The sequence below is a fragment of the Phyllobates terribilis genome, unplaced genomic scaffold (genome assembly GCF_046119375.1).
Source record: "Phyllobates terribilis strain yellow unplaced genomic scaffold, ASM4611937v1 Scaffold_1__5_contigs__length_1240528914, whole genome shotgun sequence".
Lineage (NCBI taxonomy): Eukaryota > Metazoa > Chordata > Amphibia > Anura > Dendrobatidae > Phyllobates > Phyllobates terribilis.
Genome location: NW_027362761.1, coordinates 23,589,199 through 23,608,469, shown reverse-complemented (window position 1 = coordinate 23,608,469; position 19,271 = coordinate 23,589,199). Strand labels below are relative to the sequence as shown.

The 19,271-nt window shown below is 43.0% G+C and overlaps 1 protein-coding gene across 2 annotated transcripts in view; it reads left to right on the top strand.

Moving 5' to 3' along the window:
* NR2F6 (nuclear receptor subfamily 2 group F member 6) overlaps positions 1 to 19,271 on the top strand; it is a 62,897-nt gene that overhangs the window by 28,387 nt on the left and 15,239 nt on the right. The window contains exon 2 of one of the 2 annotated variants that reach the window (XM_073659613.1): positions 11,790 to 11,884. In XM_073659613.1, the coding sequence (XP_073515714.1) occupies positions 11,790 to 11,884 (95 nt within the window). Of the gene's footprint in view, positions 1 to 11,789; positions 11,912 to 19,271 lie in introns of both variants that reach the window. The other variant, XM_073659612.1, reaches the window with a different exon arrangement.

Below are 19,271 nucleotides of genomic sequence, written 5' to 3'. Positions count from 1 at the left end.
TGCACGTCCAGAGCCCTGATGGCGTGGCTTGAACAGCTAGACAGTCAGTTGAAGGATGGGACTTCTAGGAAAGACATTATTTCTTCCCTTCCACTGGTTCAGGGGGCGGCAGCTTTTCTTGCGGATGCATCTGTGGACTCAGTAAGGTTGGCAGCAAAATCAGCAGCACTGTCAAATGCGGCTCGGCGAGCCTTGTGGATTAAATGCTGGCCAGGGGATTTACAGACTAAATCCAGACTGTGCACAATCCCGTGCGAAGGAGAATACCTCTTTGGTCAGACCATGGATGACTTATTGGAGAAAGCTGGGGACCCTAAGAGGAGGTTTCCATCAGTACCTCTACCCTCCTTTAAGAGGAAATTTTTAGATTCCAGGAAACAGCTATGTTGTCTTCCAGAAGAAAAAATTGATAGAATCCAGGGGTTGGTAGCACAATGTATACGTAAACCTTCTATGCCACTCCGTAAGGCCATGTCACTATTGGGAACCTTCACCTCCACTTTTCCTGCAGTTCGTTGGTCACAATTACATTCAAGAGCTTTTCAGTGGGATGTGTTGTACAATAACGCAGCTTTAGAGGGGCATCTAGACCGTGAGTTTACGCTAGGTCCTCGTGCCATAAGGTCCCTTCGTTGGTGGTTGCGACAAGACAATCTTGCTAAAGGGGTTCCCTGGGAATGTAGTCCAACTGCAGTCTTGTCCACTGATGCAAGTGCTACAGGTTGGGGAGCTCACTTTGAAGGGAGATTAGTGCAGGGAACCTGGTCAAGCAGTGAGCGACAGTTGTCATCAAATGTTAAGGAGCTTCTGGCGGTGCAGCATGCGTTCAACGAGTTCCTTATATATTTACAGGGCCAGCATGTCCGTATACTCTCGGACAATCAAGTCACGCTAGCTTACATAAACCACCAAGGGGGAACCCGCTCAAGAAACTTGATGAGGGTAGCGAACGCACTTCTGCTGAAAGCCGAAGATCATTGTCCCTCTCTTTCGGCTACTCATCTAAAAGGGAAGGAAAACATCACAGCGGATTTCCTCAGCCGTACTTCCGTAAAAGAGGGAGAGTGGTCCCTAAATACGCGAATATTCTCCAGAATCGTAGAAATGTGGGGCCTTCCGACTGTGGACTTATTCGCAACAAGAGCCAATCGGAAAGTGGAAAATTTTTGTTCCTTAGACCCCAGAGAAGAACCCCTGGCAGTGGACGCCTTCATGGTTCCCTGGAGATTTCCTCTGGCATATGCCTTCCCTCCCATGATCCTGCTCCTAGCGGTGATGAGAAAGATCAGGGCAGACCGGGCCAGAGTGATACTCATATGCCCCTTTTGGCCCAAAAGACCGTGGTTCCCTTGTCTCCGGAAGATGTCCATATCAGATCCCTGGGTTCTTCCGGAGATTCCGGACCTCCTCACTCAGGGGCCACTTTCCCATCCTCCAACCCCGAGTCTACATTTGATGGCGTGGAATTTGAGAGGGTGTTATTGACCAACAAAGGATTCCCCGCAAATGTAGTGAATACTCTCCTGGCTAGCAGAAAACCTGTTACCACCCGTATTTATGCCAGGACCTGGAGGAAGTTTCTGTCCTTTGCAGAAGTTAAGGTGGAGGAGGGGCCCCCTATTGGGAAAATTCTGGAATTTCTGCAGCGGGGCTTAGAATTGGGTCTCTCTACCAGTACCTTGAAAGTACAGGTGTCGGCGTTGGGGGCTTTATTTTCTTCCAATATTGCAGATAACTATTGGATAGCCCGTTTTATAAAAGCTTCCTTTAGGTGTAGACCCATTACCAAAGTAAAGATGTCTCCCTGGGATTTGAATTTTGTATTAGATGCCTTGACCAGTCCTCCTTTTGAGCCACTAGATTTAGTCTCCCCCAAAATTATTTTCCTAAAGACGGTCCTGTTAGTAGCCCTAACTTCAGCCAGGAGAGTCAGTGACCTACAGGCCCTTTAAATTGGCCTTCAATTTACGTTAATTCTGGACGATAGGATTATATTAAAACCTGATCCGGCCTTTCTTCCTAAAGTGGCCACTCGATTCCATAGAACCCAGGAGATAGTTCTCCCGACTTTTTGCTTCCCGCCCAAAAATCAAAAAGAGGAGAGGCTTCACACTTTAGACGTTAGGAGGTGCGTACTAAAGTACTTAGAAGTATCACGTGGATTTAGAAAGGATAAGTCCCTATTTATTTGCTATCAGGGGGCTAGAAAGGGTTGTAAGGCCTCAAAGGCTACAATTGCTAGATGGATCAAGGAGGCCATTTCCCTCGCATACTCCTCAGGGGATAAAGAGATACCGGAGGGATTGAGGGCGCATTCTACCAGAGCGGTATCAACCTCCTGGGCGGAGAAGACAGGGCTTTCCATTGAGGAAATTTGTAAGGCTGCCACTTGGTCTTCTCCCTCTACGTTCTATAGGCACTATAGATTGGATCTGGGTGGCTCTGCAGATCTCACTTTCGGGAGAAGGGTGCTTCAAGCTGTGGTCCCTCCCTAATTTCCTTCGTCTCTGTAATTCTCTCACGTGGTGCTGTCATGGGAGACCGAATAAAGCCTTAGTTACTTACCGGTAACGGGATTTTTCGGAGCCCATGACAGCACCCGTATATTCTCTCCCTTCACTGGTGGTGTGCACTCCCGTAGAGTTGATTTCTTTTTGTGCACCCTTGCGGGAAATTGATGAAAAGTAATGTACTTAATGTGATTATGTTTTGTTATAACTAACCTTGGCGGTACTCTCATGCTCTGTTAACTAAACTGAGGCGGGAAGAGAGGGCCGCCCTTTTTAACCTGTCCTTGATGGGCGGATCCTCTCTCTCACGTGGTGCTGTCATGGGCTCCGAAAAATCCCGTTACCGGTAAGTAACTAAGGCTTTTCCATATTTTTTTTAAACTTTATTTTACTTAGTTGGGGGACTTGAACTAGTGATTGCAGTATAAGTAGAAGCAATCAGGCAATCACACAGTGTTGCTGTATATAGTAAAAATCAAGGTCTCCTCCTTTTTCAGCCACACATGCTGGGATTTAATGGAGCTCCATAATGACAGGCATGGAGGTATTCAACAGACCCTTTGTTGACGCAGCAACCCATTGGTGCCCCGTGATCACGTTGTGGGTCAGCCTATGGGTGCATTGAATGATGCGCCTCCATGCCAGTGCGCTGTTATTACTGCCGTTAATTAAATGGCACCGTAAATCTTTAACAGTTGTGGGCAGAACGCCACTCCACCTGTGGCTGTTGGAGACAGATCCTGGCTCTGAGTCACAGCCTTTATCTGCGGGATATGTGAGAGCTCACCCCGTGAGCCCGCTCCATACAGTAGCTTCCAAATTTCTCCATACATGTTTAGCGGATGTCTGGAAGGGACTAAATATGGAAAAATTTGGTACCAGGTCCTCTTTAACCCCTTTCTGACGTGGGGCGTAATAGTACGCCCCATGTCAAATCCCCCTGTTTGGAGCGGGCTCCGGTGCTGAGCCCGCACCTTTCCGGTCACATGTCAGCTGTATAGATCAACTAACCTGTGCCCGCAAGAGCCGCGGGTGGAATCGCGATCCACCCGCCGCTGTTAACTAGTTAAATGCCACTGTCAATCTCTGACACCGGCATTTAACTTGCGTTTCTGGGAAGTGCGTCATTGGCCCCTCCCCATCGGCGACCCCGTCACAGGATTGCGGGTCACCGATGGATTGGCATGACAACTCGGGGTCTGCAGAATACCCCTGTGGTTGTCATTGCCAGATTGCTATGAGCATGCAAAAAGTGTAAAAAAAAAAAAAAAAAAAAAGTTTTTACAAATATAAAAAAACTATAAAAGTTTAAATCGCCCCCCTTTTCTCCATATTCAAAATGAAACCGTACAAAAAAAACCCACATACACATATTTGATATCGCCGCATTCAGAATCGCCCGATCTATCAATATAAAAAAATAATTAATCCAATCGGAAAACGCCGTAACGAGAAAAAAATTCCAAACGCCAGAATTACGTTTTTTTGATCGCCGCAACATTGCAATAACGGGCGATCAAAACATTGTATCTACCCCAAAATGGTATCAATAAAAACATCAGCTTGGTGGGCAAAAAACAAGCCCTCACCCGGCCCCAGATCCCGAGAAATGGAGACGCGATGGGTCTCGGAAAATACCTCCATTTTTTTTTAAGCACACTTTGGATTTTTTTTTCACCTCTTAAATAAAAAAAACCTATACATGTTTGGTGTCTACGAACTCCTAATGGCCTGGAGAATCATGATGGCAGGTCAGTTTTAGCATTTAGTTAATGTGGTAAAACAAAAAATAACTGTGGAATTTTCACTTTTTTTTTTTTTGCAATTTCACCGCACTTGGAATTTTTTTTCCCGTTTTCCAGCACACGATATGATAAAACCAGCGATGTTGTTCAATAGTGCAACTTGTCCCACAAAAAATAAGCCCTCACATGGACATATTGACCGAAAAATAAAATAGTTATGGCTCTGGGAAGAAGGAGCAAAAAATGAAAACGCAAAAACGAAAAGTGCTCCGGTCATGAAGGGGTCAGTAGCACAAGTAACATGCAACCTGGCGTTGTAGTGTTAAAAAAGGCTCCTGGGATATTTTGGACAAATGGCCGTACCACTAGTTTAACGCACATTAGTGTAACGCCGAGTTGCTCGTATACCTAGAATGAAGACTAGAGGGCTCGGCTACCGTAATATGCAACCCTAAACCTATCCAAAACCTAAGGTGTCAAACAGTGTCTGCACAAATAATCAGAAGGCTTTTGCACGACATTGGGCTATGAGCCAGCTGTACAGCTGCGGTCCCATTGTCCTCACGCCACTGCTCATTATCAAGGACTATCATTGTGCAGTGGAAGACAGCAATTAAGGCTGGAATGGAGATCTTTACTCTTATTTGAGGAGGCCCAGATTTTTATTGGACGCAATGATACCCGTAGATTGATCTCGCGACCATGTGGTCAACGCCTTGAAGAGGCCTTCACAAGGGAATGTGAAAGTGTCCCAGGAGCCATTTTTCAACAGGGCAAGTCGTGCTACTGTGAGCAGCCTACGGGTACTAATCATGTTACCATGGCCTGCACATTACTGGACGTGTTTCCCATCAAGCACTTTTAGGACTTCCTTGGCTATTTGTTGCAAAGGGAGCTGTCTGAGCAGATCTTGATGATTTTCATGCCCAAGTGCAGTTACCATGGCAGAACATTCCTCAGACAGCCATTAACCCTTTAAGGACGCAGCCAGTTTTCATTTTTGCATTTAAATTTTTTCCTCTCCTTTTTCAAATAGCCATATATTTTTTAAAATTTTTGCTTAGACAGTCATATGAGGACTTCATTTTGAAGGAAGAGTTATAGTTTTGAATGAAAAAAGATAATTGGCTCATATCACCTGATACTCACAGGTATCCCAGGCTCACGGATTAGTGTCCAGCATACACTTGCAAGGATATATAATGAAGGTAAAATCCGGTGCCACATGCGATAAATCCTTTTATTGTGATTTTTAATTTTGGAATAAAAGGATTTATCGCATGTGGCACCGGATTTTACCTTCTTTATATAGTTTTGAATGACACCATTTATTTTCCAAGTACGATGAAAATAAAACGCTATTCTGCCATGCGTTTTTGGGTTTTATTTTTACAGTGCTCATTGTGCAGTAAAAATTAACTGGAAGCATCAATCACTGATGGCACCATTTAACACGCTGCTGATGACCATTAGGGATCAGACTTCTGGGATCCACAGTGATCAACAGGATGGAGAACTTTTATCCCCGTTAAAATGTAGCAGCAGCGCTGCACTTGGCTTTTTCCGGAAGCCCCATAGAGAGTAAATGTAACGGTGATGGGGTGTCTGATCTGCCTCTTCATTTTGTAACTAGGATAAAAGTGCCCTGTCGGGCATAAAAATTCCCCACTTTGCACTGCAAAGTCCTCACAGCATGCAGTGTGCGTGCTGTGAAGATTCAAAACTCTGCAGTCACATAGTGACTGCCTGCAGACTTTAACCTCAAGCCTGGACAACCCCTTTAAGAAAAGACTGATGATATTACTAAATATAACTTAACAAAATTGTCCCTAATAATAGGCTAAAGGCACCAGTTTACAAGCAAAAGTCAGATCTGAACTTCCATGTTGTTATCCCGGGAAGCAGGGCAGGATCCCAACCCTCCATTGCACCATTAACTGTGAAAGTTTGCGATCTTGCTCTATCACAAGACCTCGAGCTATGAATGAAGTCGGCACTGCTGCATCATTTACTAAACCGTTACTGATCGATAACATTAGAACGGTTACCGATTGGTAACTACTTAGTAAATGATGTTACACCTTCACAGTGAGGGAGTCTTGGAGGGTCGTGGGATTTCACTCTGCATGCAGAGATCCCACAACCCAGAAGTTCAGATGCACCTTTTGCTAGAAAGTCAGACCCTTCAGCTGGGCATTTTTGGTAATAACAAATTTAGTAAGTTTATCTGTCTGTGGCTATTCATTGTTTTCTTAAATGTAAAGGCCGGCCACAGACAGATGGATTCTCTTCAAATCACTCGTCTCATTCTGGTTAAAAAAAAAAAAAAAAAGTTATTTCAATGCACACTGTATAAGGGTTTACCAGGAGTCATGAAGGTGATGTTATAGCCATAGAGAGTCATGATGTCCTGGCTCTTGGCATGCCCATTCTTCCTTGATTGACATTTGTCTGAGCATTTGACTTCAGTGTCAGTGCTAGTTGTGGAGAAATAGGAGTGCTAAGAGGCAGGGCACTGTGACCTTGCCCTTCTTTCATGCAGTTTGATTCAATGTGTCAAAGTGAGAAATCCTCAATGACCTCTCCTGTCATTGGAAGAAACCTCTCATGTCTGTTATGAGCATTAGGCCTGGACAAGTTGACCTCTGATGGAAATCCTTAGGTGACAGACCTCAAACCTTGAAAGCAATGGAGAATTATTGTTTGCAAAATTGTAATCTACTTTACCATTATATAGGTGCAGTATTCTACATTCTGTAATGCCACATAGCTGGTGCTGTAATATGGCACCCTGAGAAGTCTGTGGAGCCACACTGTAGTCTATACCTGTTTTGTTTTGATCTCATACAGAGGTATGCAGAGGTTTTTTTCCATCAGATGCTATGGGGCAAAGCGGTTTTCTTCCTGAATCAATGGTTCGAAGGTAGACTTTTGCTATAATACAGCACTTTTAGGCAGCACCATGCTACTGCAGGGAACTAGAGTGTCTGTAAAAATTAATTGCCCCGCTATGTTCTTTTTATCTGAACATACAGTGGGTACGGAAAGTATTCAGACCCCTTTAAATTTTTCACTCTTTGTTTCATTGCAGCCATTTGGTAAATTCTAAAAAGTTCATTTTTTTCTCATTAAAGTACACTCTGCACCCCATCTTGACTGAAAAAAACAGAAATGTAGAAATTTTTGCAAATTTATTAAAAAAGAAAAACTGAAATATCACATGGTCATAAGTATTCAGACCCTTTGCTCAGACACTCATATTTAAGTCACATGCTGTCCATTTCCTTGTGATCCTCCTTGAGATGGTTCTACTCCTTCATAGGAATCCAGCGGTGTTTAATTCAACTGATAGGACTTGATTTGGAAAGGCACACACCTGTCTATATAAGACCTCACAGCTCACAGTGTATGTCAGACCAAATGAGAATCATGAGCTCAAAGGAACTGCCCAAAGAGCTCAGAGACAGAATTGTGGCAAGGCACAGATCTGGCCAAGGCTACAAAGGAATTTCTGCATTACTCAAGGTTCCTAAGAGCACAGTGGCCTCCATAATCCTTATGGAAGAAGTTTGGGACCACCAGAAGCCTTCCTAGACCTGGCTGTCCAGCCAAACTGAGCAATTGTGGGAGAAGAGCCTTGGTGAGAGAGGTAAACAAGAACCCCAAGATCACTGTGGCTGAGCTCCAGAGATGCAGCAGGGAGATGGGAGAAAGTTCCACAACGTCCACTATCACTGCAGCCCTCCACCAGTCGGGCCTTTTATGGCAGAGTGGCCCGACGGAAGCCTCTCCTCAGTGCAAGACATATGAAAGCCCGCATAGAGTTTGGTCAAAAACACATGAGGGACTCCCAGACTATGAGAAATAAAATTCTCTGGTCTGATAAGATGAAGATAGAACTTTTTGGTGATAATTCTAAGCGGTCTGTGTGGAGAAAACCAGGCACTGCTCATCACCTGCCCAATACAATCCCAACAGTGAAACATGATGGTGGCGGCATCATGCTAGGTGTTTTTTAACTGCAGGGACAGGACGACTGGTTGCAATTGAAGGAAACATGAATGTGGCTAAGTACAGAGATATCCTGGATGAAAACCTCTTCCAGAGTGCTCTGGATCTCCGACTTGGCCGAAGGTTCACCTTCCAACAAGACAATGACCCTAAGCACACGGCTAAAATAATGAAGGAGTGGCTTCAGAACAACTCTGTGACCATTCTTGACTGGCCCAGCCAGAGCCCTGACCTAAACCCAATTGAGCATCTCTGGAGAGACCTGAAAATGGCTGTCCACCAACGTTCACCATCCAACCTGATGGAAATGGAGAGGATCTGCAAGGAAGAATGGCAGAGGATCCCCAAATTCAGGTGTGAAAAACTTGTTGCATCATTCCCAAGAAGACTCATGGCTGTACTAGCTAAAAAGGGTGCTTCTTCTCAATACTGAGCAAAGGGTCTGAATACTTATAACCATGTGATATTTCAGTTTTTCTTTTTTAGCAAATTTGCAAAAATTTCTACATTTCTGTTTTTTTCAGTCAAGATGGGGTGCAGAGTGTACTTTAATGAGAAAAAAATGAACTTTTTAGAATTTACCAAATGGCTGCAATGAAACAAAGCGTGAAAAATGTAAAGGGGTCTGAATACTTTCCGTACCCACTGTAGATGTTTCAGTCAATAAAAAGAGCATAACACGTCGATGCCCGCCAGTAAAAAAAAAAAAAAAAGGATTGTGTATTCTGAAATCTAACATGCCCTAGCCTTCTTCTGACGGAGTTGAATTATCTCAGGTCTCCCAACCAGTTTAACAGATGATGGTAATGATACATTATAGAGGTGTTTTGTTTACATGCGGTAATAATCAAGCTCACTGTGTAAGGATATTGATAAAATGCAATGGAGCAGTATTTTTCTCTCATAAAATACCCCTTTGTCCAGAGTTATCTGTGCAATCTCTTTGTAGGCCTGGCCTCCACTAAGAGCAGCATTATTACTCTTGACCTTTGCAGTGTTTATTTAAGATGTAACATGCACTTCTACTGTTCTATTTACCTTTACCCACATGGAAGAATGGATTAATCCCATCTTCCACATCATAGGCAATTCTGATGCTAAATATCAACATATTCAATGTGAGTAGTGAGACCGTAGAGGAGTTAGAATGTGTAATCACTATATTCTAATAAACCTTTCCTCTTCTTAAGCAGTATGTTAAATAGAAAGCGATTACTAATTGTATTTGTTTACTATACAAGAAATAAAAATGATTAAAACTGATCTATGATTAGATATTATGTTTTTATCACCAAGACCAGATAGCCGAATATGGCCAAAGAATACTGTTCATTTATTTATTTGTTTTTCTGTCTAATGGTATAGCCCAGTTCCTTTCGAAGATGCTCTGCTAGATTTAGTGTGACTGCACTAGCCTCTTAAGAAGGCTCATATTTACTATTTATTTCTTCTCCAGAGGTCATTTTTTTAATCCACTTGACAAGGGCACCACCGACCTTTATTTTATTCACTGAGTGGTTTCACAAACTTGTTAGACCACGGCCCCAGTATCAGTATTCAATCAGTATTTTTCCTCAGGAGTGGGAGCCAAAACCAGGAGTGGGTGATAAATGCAGAATTGGTGACTTGTTTCTATTAGACCTTTTCTCTGATTGTTCCTCACCTGGTTTTGGCTCCCACTCCTGAGAAACAATACTGACCAAATACTGATAGTGGGGCTTTGACCTTAGGGTGATGCTAATGGTTGCCATACGCTAGAGGTTTCAGGTGGCCACTGTCTGCATTCTGGTTGGTCTGCGAAACTTGTTATAGACAGCAGCTTCATAAACGAAAACAATAAATCTTTCACCATTTGGGAGGGTCTTCTTTGACTTGCTCTGTGGCCTAAAGTCTTCTTATAGGGGTCATATCTGTCTTTTTGCATAAATGACTTTCCAACGTTGCATGTATATGCAAACATTTGCATGTGATGTCCATTTAACTTAAATGAGCAATTAGAATTCAGATAAGGAATATGTATATTATACTTATTTTTAAAGGCCCATGTACACTGCAAGATTATTGTGAACAAGTAATCTTAGAAGTCTAAAAAGGCTGCCGATCACCCCACGGATGATCAAAACGCACGTTGATTGGGTGAAATTATCTTTTTGTTTGTACAAAAGATCATCATTCTCGGCAGCACCATTGTCCTGTGTAAACAGGACTTGTGCTGCCGAGAACATTGGCAGTCTAGGTGCACTATTACAGATCATTCAGTGCATATTTGAAATGCAGTCTGTCTCTGTAAACAGGCCATTAAATGACCGGCAATTGGTATATATTTACTGATTGGCAGTCATTTAACGTCTGTCGGCTGGTGTAAACGGAACTTTTCTCCATAGCATATTCTACTATACTACTGCATATTTATATACTACTCCACTACTGTTACTGTACATATCTAATAAATCAAGTGGCCTTGTTCTTAAGACATGATGTTATCTATCCCGATAGAGAAATGTGAAATTAGGTGGTTTTCTGTGTTAGAGTATCAGCTTGTTCAGCAAGCACTTGTGGAATTATACTTTGTAATGTATACTTTTTTGGTATCATGAAATAATATATACACTCTTACTCTTGAGGCTATGTCTATTGTTGTAGTAGACAGAACTCATGCTCTACCCCATTTTTATAAGGAACATGTTATTGTCTTGCATAGAGAACATAGCATTGTAAATCAATGTCTTTTGAAAAGTCTGGACAACTTTTTTTTCCCCCATAATAAAAATTTTGTTATCAGATTATTAGGTACAAATTTCTATTCTATGTCTCAAAATACTGTAAAGATTGACTGTAATCTGCGGTATTGCATATTACATTGAACACACTGCTAAAGTATAACTACGTAGATCTTGGGGTGATTTCACAAACTGAAAGTTGGTTTGATTCTTTTGGTGAGGACTCGGTGCACCTTTCTGCAGGCCACAATCAAACGAACAGGACAATTTTAGAAATGATTGCGGCATAGCTACTGCATGTGAATCCACCATTATTGAGACAAACGTTTGGAATCTCGTTTAAGTGTCCACATTACAACTAACATTTGGACACCTCCATGGGTCAACACCAGTACAATATGTGCATCTGAATGTGGCTTTTTAGTACAGTATGTTGTTTTAAGTGCTTCCATTAAGTACTTGGAATCGTATTACAAGAGGTTAAATAGTGACTCCTCTTGATTACGGAGTTTTGTGTGGGTGAGCTTATGTGCCAGGGATGTCTGACCCAGTGTAAAGTGGGAATATTTTTATGCAAGCATTACGGTATGAAATTTTAATAAGCCACAAAGTAATTTATTTATCACTCGACAGCTGTGAGAATTTGGCATGTTGAACATGCATGCGGGTGTTTTTCTCTCATGATTAGGCTTGTTGATTGTGCCGGAACTACATTGGTTTTGCACGTCAGTGGTCTATTATTTTAATTGCTTCCTATACTTTTTTTTTTTTTTTCTTTCAACCTGTTTTCTATTTGTCTATAGGTCAAATCGTGACTGTCAAATAGACCAACATCACCGCAACCAATGTCAGTACTGCCGGCTAAAGAAATGCTTCCGCGTGGGCATGAGGAAGGAAGGTACTGTATTTGCAGCCTTCACTCAAGGTTATTTATCCCACATTTTACTCTTACTAGATTTTTATTTTTGTACCAGTCACTTTAAATTAACTGTTCATACACTGTTCACAGTACAGCATATGTAATTTACTATCTAGTCATGACATTCCTTGTTGCATTGATTGATAATCAACAATGGTGGAGACCATATTCCTGAAATCTTTGCATTATGCAAATTTATATTACCTGGCTTCATTGAGTTTTTAAATTTTGATCTTGTATATAGACTGATCAGCTATAACATTTAACTTCACTGACAAATGAAGGGACTAACAATGGTATTCTTGCTAGAACAACACCTATCAAGAGGTTACATATATTAAAAGGATTGTCAAGATAACTTTTTTTATTTTTCCATAGACTTTCAGACAGAAAATAACAAGCCCACCAGTCGCTCTCCCCGTGTTAAGCATTGAGTCCTTGCTGCTGCTTCGCTCTTTGTTGATGGGCTACAACATTGATATATCTACAGAATGCATCACTACTGCAGCTAGTCACTCCACTCAGCAGCCCATGCTGTCTACATTGGCATCACAGCTGAGCCTAGTGATTGGCTGTGCAGTGACATGTGCGTAGTCTTGATGTTACTGCTGCAGCCTGTCAACAAAGACTGGAGCCGTGGTGGAGAGCCAGCTCTGAGGATTATTATTGATGTTTTTGTGATTTTCTATATGTCTATAAGACCAAGACCTTGAACGAATAAAAATCCCAGACAACCCCTTTAACCCATTCACGACCTTTGACGTACGTACTTGCGCTGGGCAATGTTGTGCCGAGAAACCTTGGGTCCCTGGCATTTATATTACTTTTTTGACACATACTACTTACCTAAACTTTGTTGCAGTTCAGGCACAACCCTTCATGTGAACTACACTACTTAAAAAAAATAAAGGGAACACTTAAACAACACAATGTAACTCCAAGTCAATAACACTTCTGTGAAATCTACCTATCCAGTTATGAAGCAACACTGATTGTGAATCGATTTCTCCTGCTGTTGTGCATTTTGCCATTGCTCTCACCCCTAGAGGTACAGTAGCATGAGGCGGTAACTACAGTACAAGCCACAGAAGTTGCTCAGGTAGTGCAGTTCATCCAGGATGGCACATCAGTGCGAGCTGTGGCAAGAAGGGTAGCTGTGTCTGTCAGCACAGTGTCCAGAGCATGGAGCAGATACCAGGAGATGTGGAGGGAGCCATAGGAGGGCAACAACCCAGCAGCAGGACCGTTACCTCCTCCTTTGTGCAAGGAGGAACAGGAGGAGAACTGCCAGAGCCCTGCAAAATGACCTCCAGCAGGCCACAAATGTGCATGTGTCTGCGCAAACCGTTAGAAACTGACTCCATGAGGGTGGTATAAGGGCCCGACGTCCACAGATGGGGGTTGTGCTCACAGCCCAACACCGTGCAGGATGCTTGGCATTTGCCACAGAACACCAGGATTGGAAAAGTCACCACGTGCGCCCTGTGCTCTTCACAGATGAAAGCAGGTTCACGCTGAGTACATGTGACAGACGTGACCAAGTCTGGAGACGCTGTGGAGAGCGATCTGCTGCCTGCAACATCCTTCAGCATGACCGGTTTGGCAGTGGGTCAGTAATGGTGTGGGGTGGCATTTCTTTGGAGGGCCGCACAGCCCTCCATGTGCTCGCCAGAGGTAGCCTGACTGCCATTAGGTACCGAGATGAGATCCTCAGACCTCTTGTGAGACCATATGCTGGTGCGGTTGGCCCTGGGTTCCTCCTAATGCAGGACAATGCCAGACCTCATGTGGCTGGAGTGTGTCAGCAGTTCCTGCAAGATGAAGGCATTGAAGCTATGGACTGGCCCGCCCGTTCCCCAGACCTGAATCCGATTGAGCACATCTGGGACATCATGTCTCGCTCCATCCACCAACATCACGTTGCACCACAGACTGTCCAGGAGTTGGCGGATGCTTTAGTCCAGGTCTGGGAGGAGATCCCACAGGAGACCATCCGCAACCTCATCAGGAGCATGCCCAGGCGTTGTAGGGAGGTCATACAGGCACGTGGAGGCCACACACAATACTGAGCCTCATTTTGACGTGTTTTAAGGACATTACATCAAAGTTGGATCAGCCTGTAGTGTGCTTTTCCACTTTAATTTTGGGGGTGACTCCAAATCCAGGCCTCCATTGGTTAATAAATTTGATTTCCATTGATGATTTTTGTGTGATTTTGTAGTCAGCACATTCAACTTTGTACAGAACAAAGTATTCAATGATAATATTTCATTCATTCAGCTCTAGGATGTGTTATTTGACTGTTCCCTTTATTTTTTTGAGCAGTGTATATACTGTAATGGATGTAGCTTCTTTGAGCACTACACTACAAAATTGTTCAAGAATAGTTTTAGGAATGTGACATAGTTTGAAAGTGTTGACTTTTTCATAAGGGGAGTACAGTGTTAGGCTGCGTTCACACATTGCGTATTTTCGCGCGCTTTTTAAAAATACGCAATGTGCTTTGTGTCTGCCAGCAAAGTGAATGGGAAATTCACTTTACCGTTCAGACACTGTGTAATTTTACGCAGCGGGAAAGCGCAGCTGCGTAAAGAATTGGCATGTCAATTCTTTACGCAGCTGCGTCCTGCGCTTTCTCTCTATTGTGCCCATTATAAGCGATGGAATTACGCAGCGGTGTTCACACACTGCGTAATTCCTTCGCTTTTTTACGGAGGCGCAGGATGGATACTCGCCTACCCGATGTCAGGGGAGAGGCGTCCGGTCCGGTCCGCTCCAATCCCGCGCTTCCAGCATCTGCCGGTGAGCCGATCATCTGTTAGCTAACCGGCTTGTAATCGGCCGGTCAGCTGATTACAAGCCGGTCAGCTGACAGTCAGCTGATAGCTTCACGGCAGATGCTGGAAGCGCGGGACGGAGCAGATGCGTCTCTCATCCATCGGGTAGGTGAGTATCCATAGTCTGTACATACACTGCTAGGGACACACACACGACACATAGACACAGACACAGACAGTACACACATGTCACACTGAAATGAAGTGTGACATTACACATGTCACCCTTCATTTTCACACTGCGTTTTTGCTGCGCTTCTTTACGCAGTGTGTGAATGGAGGTGCTTTTTTTACCTGCGTAAAAAAGCAGGAAAATACGTAGCGTAAAAAAACGCAGGGAAATACGCAATGTGTGAACGCAGCCTTAGGGTCATAAGCACCCAAAGCTTATTGATGCCTGTGGAAGTGAAGGCTAGCCCATCTGGTCTAATTCCATAGAAGAACTACAGAATTGCTTTATGAAATTTCCAAATAATGCTGTTTACAATACAAAGGTGTTGGCATACTGCTTTGCAGCTTGATTTGTATGGGGCTGTGTAGCTGCAGACCAGTCACAGTGGCCATACTGACCAGTGTCCATCTCTGAAAGTGAGGTAAAGTAATTTATTTACTACTCAACAAAGAAATCTGCATGTGTATTTGTGGTGTGAGTTATTTCCTAGTGCGTTCCATTTGATTTCAGAAACACAACCACTTGTACTTCAGTATGAGGGGACTAGTACACTAGCGAATACATTGGCATACACAATTCTACAGCGCTGTAACCTAGCATTGCCATTCAGCAGTGGCTTTGTGCTAGAGTGTGTAACTAGTGACAAGGACTAGACTGCTTGTAGAAAACAGGTTTGTGCTTGCAGCAGATGTTTCCGCTCCTTGCTCCACTATGCAAACTGCAGTGGCCATCAGCAAGCATGTAACACAATGCATATGTTTATGTATACTTCACTAAATAAGTTGAATATTCACTATTGCATATGTCTGGTGCATATCTTACTTTTCATTTCTCCATTGCAAAAAATGGGTTCATAGATATAGTTAGATATATAATATATGCACGCACACACACGCCAAAGGTATGTTATGTCTCTATGGGGAGCACCGATGCATTATCATGTTTCTTTACAAACATGCAATGTTTATGAGCAATAATGCCTTTCTCCTTGTTTTCCTTCTCATTCTTCCGTAATGGGTATACTTGTTTTTATGTCCACATTACTGGAGGATCTTTTGTTGGTGGTGTTAGATTTTGCTGTTACCAAGCAGTAGAGGAACTGGACAGGGCTGGGCGTGTTAAGGCAGGTGACAGCCCGGAGCAGCGCCTTATCATGTGACAGTATGACCTCCATACAGACATAGGTCATGGCAGTGAATCGCATGTGAAAGCTGTGTGTGTGACTGCAGTTATGTGGGCAGTGATGTAGGACAGTATAATTGAGTATTCTTCAGGGTTAGGGCCCCCCTGACCTGACACATGCTGAGGCTGTGTGCCCACTATGCGTTTTTTCAAGCGTTTTTGATGCAGATTTTCTGCAGCGTAAACGCTTGCAAAACGCTTGGTAATCTGTGCCCCATGTTCCCCAATGAAAATCCGCATGTTCTGTGCCCATGCTGTGGAAAAATCCGCAGCATGTCCATTATTTGTGCGTTTCTGCATGCGGATTTGAGGTCACAATGCATTTGAAAAACGCAAGTCAAATCCGCGTGTAAAATCCGCAAGCGTTTTTGACTGCCAAGATCATGCAGAAATGCTGCAGAAATTTTCTGCTTCATTTCTGCATCGTGGGCACATAGCCTAAGAGTGACCATATACTTTTTTGTATGTGGACTGTGCTATTAAATACAGAGTCATCCTGTAAATAGTGATTTTCAACACAGGGTGACATGGCGCTATATGCTTATATAGTGGCATGTAAAGCTTTCCACAGACGCATGTGTTTGTAAATGCTTTGACGTGATGTGAACGGTCTTGCCTTGTCTTTCCCTAGCCTTTGCCTCAGTCCTCATTCAGATTTTATTACCCCATTCTGACTTTCCAGTATTGCCCTGCACCAATCACTGTCTTCCAGCATTTCAGCTTTCTTTGCTTGCTACTCGTCAGCTTGTGCTCATTAACCCAAGTCTATGTCCCCTCAGTTTCTTTCATTGTGGCCTTCTTTTGATGAGCTTAAAGCCCCGGTGCCCTTTCCCTGCTTGAGTGAATCCTGAGCGCCCATTCAGGCATCAGAAAGTAAATAAAAGCTCTTTCTCCCCCCCCCCCCCCCCCCCCCCCTCACCTCCTGTTCCCTGCCACTTCCTCACTTCAGCACATTCCTTACAGGGCTCAGCAAACATGGAGTGAACCAAGTGCAGAGATGGGGGGAGACCCTGTTGACCTGAATGTGTAGAAAAGATTACAGCTGCCGAGATGAGGCTATGCTTGTATGTGTGTAGCTGGCACCATATGCATTTGCTCTTTCATAAACACAAGTAATGCAGTGTCGCAGACCGCTGTCATGTATTTTCAGGTTGTGGGCACTGAGCTGCCATATTATAGTAGCGATACTAATAGAAGGATCACTATGATCGATATGGTATATTTCTATATCCACTATTAATGCCTATGCTTGTGTAATCTATATACATTGTATGGGATGAAGAGCGTGGTACACATGCAGCAGTTTTGGGAGTTGATATGTGTATGGTCTCTGCAGGCAGCATGGTGGTTGCTACAGTGCAGGGAGAAAGATCAGGGCTGCTTTTATCAGCACAGAGAACTGTGGAAGGGGTCAGTGCTGTTTGTGTTCAGAGAGGAGGGGGAGCTCTGCCTCCGTGCAGCGGGGAGTGGTCAGCACTGCTTTGCCTTCACACTGTTTGCATGTGTTTATGGAAGAGGCCTCATTGTATCTATTCAGGGATGGCTTCCATAACGGTTTAGAAACTGTTAGCTTTTATACTGCACATAATATGGTGGGAAAGAACTACTTCTGTAACCATGGGAAGGGATGGGAGTTGTTTGCATCTGCCCAAAGACAAGGAGGTGGAAGGTCATTTCAGAGAATAGTAGATTAGAGGGGGTGAGGCCACAGCTGCTCTTATAATGGCTGTCGCCTGCCCTCTGGAAAGATATAGAAAGTACACATTGCTGTTCGAATACTTTTTCCCATTAGAAAGTGTCCAGTAAAGATGTTTCTATATTGTCCTAAATGAAGAATACCCACACAATTTGGTTCAGCTTAACAAATGTTCATTTTCTTGCTTTCAGAAATAGAAACAAACCAATAATCTTGCAGATATGATGCCTTTTAATGACTAACAAAAATAAAAGCAATGATGCAAAGCAGAGACAACTTGGGTCTCAATCAGCTGAAGAAAACAGATATATATGTTGAAGAACAGAGACATTGTGTAATAACAAATTGAAAACTTAATAAGCTTTAAGGTTTATGGTCTCAAAATTGATGCTCTAGCTATCTCTGGACCAACTGGCTAGCATGCTACCAAACCCTTCTTCCTTTTCACGACTTTAAAGGGGTTGTCCCACAAAAAAAAGTACACTTTAATCAATATATCTTGGAATAAAAATAAGTTTCGCTGTTAAATAAAATGTTCCTGTGCTGAGATAATCTTATAAATGTGCCCCTGCTATGTACTGTGTAATGGCTGTGTCTGATCATACAGGGAGATGGTCTGATCATACCACATCTCCTGGGCAGTGGAAAAAGAAAGAGTATACTTGCTTTACTCACAGAAAGAATCAGCTGTGATCCCCAGCTGTAATGTCTGTATATTCTTTTGCTTCCTCCCCTGCCCAGGAGATGTGGTATGATCAGACAGTGTTCCTACACAATCAGACACAGCCCATTATACAGGGAAACATTTATAAGATTATCTCGAGAAAAGTAGAGTTTCTTTTTAACACATCCAACCAATTATGGAACTAATTTTTATTCTAAGACCTATTAATTAAAATGTACTTTGTTCCTGGGGAAAATCCCTTTTAAGTAATTTTTATAATGGAATTGTATTGGTTTCAAATTAAGTAAAAAATGTACGCTTAATGTTTTCTGTGAAAAGATTTGTCAATAATTGTTTGTTTTCAAGGTCACTTAGATTACAGGAAACTCTTGCGGCTTGCCTACATAAAATAATCGGTAGAGCTATATTTAAGAGGGTTGTGCACTACTGTACATCCCCATATTAATCGGCCCATAGTTGCCTTTCCAGACCTCTGCTGCTCCTCCATACTAAAGCGATTGTGTCCTCTGCCAGTCTGCTGTGTGTTCAACACCTGGCAGGGGACACTGCAACCAGTCAGGGGCCATTCTTCAGCTGTAGCTTTCACATTTTGTCAGAGTGGAAGAAACACTTTTTCCTTCCTTGGCTTATTAACATGGGATCATGTAGCAGTGGACAAATCCTTTTAAAGAGAATTTGTAAGCATGATAATATACTATTTGTGCATGAAGCTCTTCGAAAGCAGTACCCTTACATGATCAGTCTGTTCCTCCGTTACTGAGAAATCAGAGTTTGAATTTATATGGAAATGAGGC